General features: G+C 51.8%; 1 protein-coding gene across 1 annotated transcript in view; it reads left to right on the forward strand.

Annotated features, from left to right (window-relative positions):
- Nucleotides 1–4,824, forward strand: part of SH3RF3 (SH3 domain containing ring finger 3) — a 361,651-nt gene extending 356,827 nt beyond the window's left edge. The window contains exon 10 of the mRNA XM_088026672.1: nucleotides 1,642–4,824. Coding sequence (XP_087882798.1) covers nucleotides 1,642–1,810 — 169 coding nt within the window. The 3' untranslated portion in view covers nucleotides 1,811–4,824. The remainder of the gene's footprint in view (nucleotides 1–1,641) is intronic.
- Nucleotides 4,825–6,000: the final 1,176 nt, after the last annotated feature.

The raw sequence follows: 6,000 nt of genomic DNA on the forward strand, positions 1-6,000 counted from the left end.
GTTTGGAGAAGGGTGGAGGGGGGGCAGAGAGCCTCAGGTAGGGCCCGCACTGGTCCCTGCCATTGCATACACAGCCTGGGTGCCGGCCCCACAGATCTCACAGACATGGAGGCCAGCTGTCCTTTGGGGAGAGGATGCAGGCAGCCATTTGCAGAGATTCTGGGCTGGGAGGAGGGCGAGAGGCATACTGTCTTTCCTCTCCTCCTTTATACCCCAAAAGCCAGCAGGGACAGCAGTGGGAATGGGTCCAACCCTCCCACACCTGCAGCCACTCCAAAGCACTTAGCTTGCCTGGCTGGCCCAGTGCCTGGGCCTGCCAAGGTGGCCTCAGGAGCCACCTTGCTCTCTGCCCCCTGCTCTCACAGCCTGGAACAAGCTGGGACCGGGAGTTTCCCAGAGTGGGGCCTGGGTCTTCTCTGCCTGTGCATCATCCCCCAGCCTCCAGAGTACCAACCCCAGCTGCCCCAAACCATGGCTTCCCTGTCCTGACCCCGATGGGCCAGCGCCCCAGGCCCTATGCACAGGTGGCTGAAGAATGAAGACTTGCTCAGCACTTTCACCTTGACTCCCACACAGCAGCAAGCAAACATTTGTCCATAGAACTTGTTGAAAATCCACACTCCTGGACCCATTCCACGGAGATTCATCAGTGGGTCCAGGATAGAGCCAGGGATCTGACCCAGGGGTCGTGGAGTCTATGGCCACACTTTAAGAAATGCTGATGTAGGATCTCTTTTGTTTTATAATGTCCTGCTTTCCCCGCAACCAGAATATACAGGTCAGAGGCTCCACATAGAGAGCCCCGTGATAGTCCTTAGGACAGCCAGCTTCAGGGACACCTGGGTGATCTCCTTCAGGGGCCATTTGTGTGGCTGTGGCCGGTGGGGGAGGCAGAACCCAGGCGACAGACCTTCACAGCCGGCAGCCTAAAGGAGACTGAGGGTGAAGGAACCACAGCCCAGGCACGGCCAGGGAGGAGACAGCAGTGGGACAGCACCTCCCAGGGGTGGGCCCTATCGTCCAGGTCAAGCCCTGGGCCTCCGAGGTCCAGCATCACCACCCCTCCAGTACATGGCTCCTCCCCTGGCTCATTTCCTCTTCTCATTTCTTCTTCTTCTTTCTTCGGTCATTCTGCTCCTTGGCCATTAGTCTGGCTGACATTCCTCTCCTGTGGCCAATGGCAGACAGCACGAGTTGAAGTGTATGCTCTGGGCTAGGCGGAGGGGCTGCTTGCTGGGTGGTTGCCGTGGAGCCGCGGGTCCAGCTACATGCACTGCCCACCTCCACACCAGCAGCCAAAGCTGCCCTCCTCCAGCTGCTACCCCCCCCCCCAGGTGAGGCCACAGTCCGAGCTGGGCTAGAGGGAGGGACTGCATTTCAGGCAGGAACGTTCCAGCTGCATAGATCGAGGTCCACAAGGACACCACGGGGAAATTATTCTTTTTAATTTTAATAAACAATGAAAAGGTTGTTTAAAAATTAAAATCAAAGTAGAAAATTTTAAAAGTGGAGGAAGTAGCCCCAAATTATAATAATTTACACTGGATGGAAAAGGAAAGGCAGAGCGAAGAGCAGGCCCTGGGGGTCATCCTCCAGCCTAGGGTCAGGCTCACCCAATGTGGTGTCTCTTTCCCCCCCCAGGTACCGCGTGGTGGTCTCGTACCCTCCCCAGAGCGAGGCAGAGATTGAGCTGAAGGAAGGCGACATTGTCTTTGTGCACAAGAAGCGGGAGGATGGCTGGTACAAGGGGACACTGCAGAGGAACGGCCGCACTGGTCTCTTCCCGGGCAGCTTCGTGGAGAGCTTCTGAGGACACGCTCCCCACACCCCGCTCCCCAGGCACGAAGGCTCCCCGAGATCCCCAGGGGGCAGAGAGAGGCAGGCCACTGAGGGTCCCAGGTCCCTTTCGAGGCTCCTGGTGAGGCCACCCTGGACGGGGACGGGAGCCGGGGGATGTGGAGGTCGTGCCTTTGCCCACAACCCCCCACCAAGAGCACACCCTGGGGTTTTTCTCTGACAAAATGCTTCCCTCTGCGTAAACTGTAAAGAAATATCTTTGAAAAGAGAAGCTGCTGATGCGGGTCGATCGGCTCTGTGACAGACTGCTAAGCGGCAGCATTCTTGTTCGCTGCCCACACGAGCCTGAAAGCTGCGGAAGGGCTGCGGGGCTTGGGTGGCAGGCACGGAGCCCAGGGCATCGGCAGAATGTCTTGACAAGCTGCCCTGGGCTTCTTGTGGGGGGTCCAGATTGCTCCATCACCTCTCTATATACCTCAGTCGCCTGCCACCTGGCCACTCGGCAAGGGTGTCCCTGGCGCAGGGCCTTGGCCGGGTGGCCTGAGTCCCCGGGGCAGCCCAGCACGCAACTCCTGTTGGAGGCATGAGATTGCACTTGGCTTTGTCTCCTACCCATATTATAAGCCACACGTTTCGTTTTGCCGCCACTGTCCCTTTGCATTGCTTCTTTCTTACAACATCTTTTTAAAGTAAAGCTGTTAGACTTTCTATATTTCTAATAGGTCATACATTGCCTATTTTTCATACATCTGGTGCTGCCTTTTTGTAAAACCAGTTATGACTTGGTTGAGCTTGAAAGAAAAAAATGAGCTGATATCAAGTGGGCAGGATTTTTATATGTACCATGTGAATTTTGGGAAAACTCTGAAAAGCCCACATACTCAACATCAGTGCTGGCTACTTGTCCGTGAAGAAGAGGGAATCCATTTAAGTGGTTGGAGGGAGTTTGGAAAAAGCCAACTTCTTTAAACTCTTACCAAAGCCCCATGCTATGTCTAGACAGTGGTAATTATTATTCAAGAACTGGAACCATTTCAAGGAAGGGTCACTATAATTGCCTTTTGTGTGGCAGTAAAAAGAACATGAAGGTCAACCCCAGCCTAGGAAGGCAGAATTTTCCTTTTATTGCTTTAGAGAAAATGACTACAATTAGCATTATCGAAATATGATTTCTCAGTACTGAAACGTGCAGTTTTCAACCACAGTTCAGATTTACCACCTTGTGATGGTTTCGTCTTTTTTTTTTTTTTTAATAAATGTTTCCCTATCAGGCAGTACAAATGTTGGTCTAGAGACTGGAAGTACAATGAGAAAAGGGATTTGAGCCATTGCTGCAGACCTGCAGAATCCAAGGGAGTCGGGAGGAGAGAGAGGGGAAGGGGCACCTTTGATCCTGGGACCTTGCCCTGGACGGGGTCCATCAAGGCCTCTTCTTGAGTCCAGCAGCCCAGCCCTCCCACAGACACAGACGGGAGAAGCCCTGTCATGAGGCAGTCTCGTTCTCAAGAGAGTCAGACCTTAAGGATACATTCCTATCAGCTCAAAGTCACAATTCATAAGCCCCTTCTCTCTTCATTGTTACAAAGCCACTCAAGTTTAAATTAGGCTGACTAAATTAGCCTTTGGTAACATAGGATCGCCTGGTTTTCAAAGATGCAACAAAATCCAGAAACACATTCCTTCGCCTGATGTGATGCCTTTGAAATACCAAACACTTATTTTCAGAGTTCCTAATTTGGGGATGTAACTTGGCTATCTGTTACCTCCAGGTGGCTACCATGCTGGTGGGATCACGCCTAGACAAAGGCTCTTCTCCTCTCTCCAGATGATCATAGATTTAATAGACTTGAGAAATTTGTTCTGAATCAAAGAAAGACAAAATCCAGCTTAAACCCAGGGAGCCCTGGACATGAGTTAATGACAACCAGAAGGTATCCATTTGCCATTGATGCCAAATGAGTCGCCTGCCACGCACAAAAATCATGTTCATGTTTAAAATCATGCCATCACCAAAAATGTGCACGGATTAACATGCTGAGTGAGACACGGGTTCCCCAGGGAGACCAGAACTAACTCAAATCCCCAGATAATAAGGAAAGCTTTTTTAAAAACATGAAAGCAGTTACCAAGCAACAAAACAGACTAACTTGGACCTTATTTCCTCTCCCAGCCACCGCCTACATGATGCTCGTGGTAGGTGGGAATTGCTGAACAGCCTAGTGGGGCAGCAGCAACCAGGGCCCCCCAGCACCCCTCATGGCAGAGAGCTGGGGCCAGCGTCCAGTGCCTTTGCAAGGCATCAGCCAGCCTCTCTTGTGGCAGAGTTGGGGCAGGCATTGGTATGACCTTGGGAAGGAAGCAAGGCCATATGCCAGCCGTCACCAGGACATCCTTTGGGGTGGGACTCCCAGACAGTAGGGAAGTGCACAACCAGCCCCCATGCTCTGGGCTGTTGGCAAACACATCCCACCAAATCCATCAGCTTTCGTTACCCTTTAGCCCACAGACAAGAGCAGGAGCAGAATTAGACCTTTTGGGCCAACTTGCCCTGAAGAACAAACTTATTTTAGCTATTAAGATGAAACCAGCACCTTGTCTGAACCCTCACATTCTACCCTGGCCCAGCAACGTACACTTCTTGGTTATCAGTGGCATTTGGCAGCCAAGGTGACTCACTTTGAGGAATGCAGTAGAGGCCATAGCCACCACTGAGGTCAGCGGACACTGAAATGACAGGGATATCTGGTCCACCAAAGGGCCTCAGAAGTGGAGTGGGGAGACAGTGGGCAAGCAATTCCCTGGCAGCCTCACTGTGTGAATGTCAGGCTCTGGCACCCCAAACAAGCTCAGCTGCTTGGCTGGGAAGTTCTTTGTACTTTGCACAGTTCACACACACACACATACACACACACACACCGATGTTTTTGTTATACACAAATGTCAGCGTGTGATTTTGGAAGAACTGACAGTGACGACAAACTATGATGCCTGTGTTTCTGAGTCTTTAAATAAAAATGAACATGGTGAGGTCTTGTGTCTGGATGATGCGAGCAGTGAGGTTGGGGGCAGAGGCCGAGTGGGCCCAAGCAGAAATGCCCAAGTGGATAGGAGCATGAGGGGGCAGGTGCCACAACTGTGTCCCTGCTGGCCAGCACATTGGCTCACACACCTACCACCACAGAATGCTTCCATGTGGGGAGCACAGGGTGGTGGGTCATTAAGGAGACCAGGAATGTCAAGACAGCCATATCCAGCACATGCCAGAGATCCACTGGTTGGGCAGTAAGTATTGAGCCACAGGCTGGTGGGTGTGCAGAACCTCTAGCTCTCCTCCAGTGGCTCGTTTGCCTGGAAGGTAGAGTGCTTTTTCCAGATGACTCACATTCTTTTCTTGTGGGAAAGTGTTTTGTGCCAGCAGCAAAGTCCATCAATTCCAGAAGTGCCTGGAATTGACCTCCCAGACCAGCACACTCATCGCCCTGCCCTTGTCTGTCTGGCCCTCACAGTGCCCGAGCTGTGGGGAGCTGTTCTCTGGAGCACAAGGAGGAGAGTGCCTGGAATCCACCAACAGGAGGACCTTCAAGAGGTCACCGACCTCCAGAAAAGTGGGCCTGTCCCCACATCAGCCAGATAGACCCATGCCTGGCAGAAGGCTGCCCTACCAGCCTGAAACACGTCAGGGTGCTTCTTGAAATAGGATCTCACTGCCTTCGTAGCCAAGACACCCACCAAGTCTTTGACTATCACACAGATCCTTGAGCTGGAAGAAATCTCAGCAAGGAGCCATTTTACTCTTCTACAAAAATTAAGTGAATGTGTATAAGCATGGGTTATGGATGGAGAGTATAGTGAGGGCCCAACACTATAATAAGGAAGAATGCTACATGCTCACTTAACCCTCCCGCCCTCAGTGAAAGGTACTCTTATTCTCATTTGCTAGATGAGCAATCTTCACCTTAGAAGGGGTGAAGGTCAGGTCACACTGCTCACAGAACATTATGACCCAGATTCAAGCCTATTGTAGCTCCACAAGCTGGACCCTAAACCCTCTACAGAAATAAAATGTCAAGAATGAGAGCATGAGAAGAGGGGGACAGAGGACATGTAGGCAGTGCCCATCACAATATATCAGGAAAGGGTGCCCGGTCGGACAACACACAAGTCTGTGGGGCAGGGGTACCCTGACTATAGAGGCAGATATGC

The sequence above is a fragment of the Eumetopias jubatus genome, unplaced genomic scaffold (assembly GCF_037043125.1).
Source record: "Eumetopias jubatus isolate StellerSeaLion01/CBP00866 unplaced genomic scaffold, mEumJub1_p1.0 scaffold_9, whole genome shotgun sequence".
NCBI classification, from domain to species: Eukaryota; Metazoa; Chordata; class Mammalia; order Carnivora; family Otariidae; genus Eumetopias; species Eumetopias jubatus.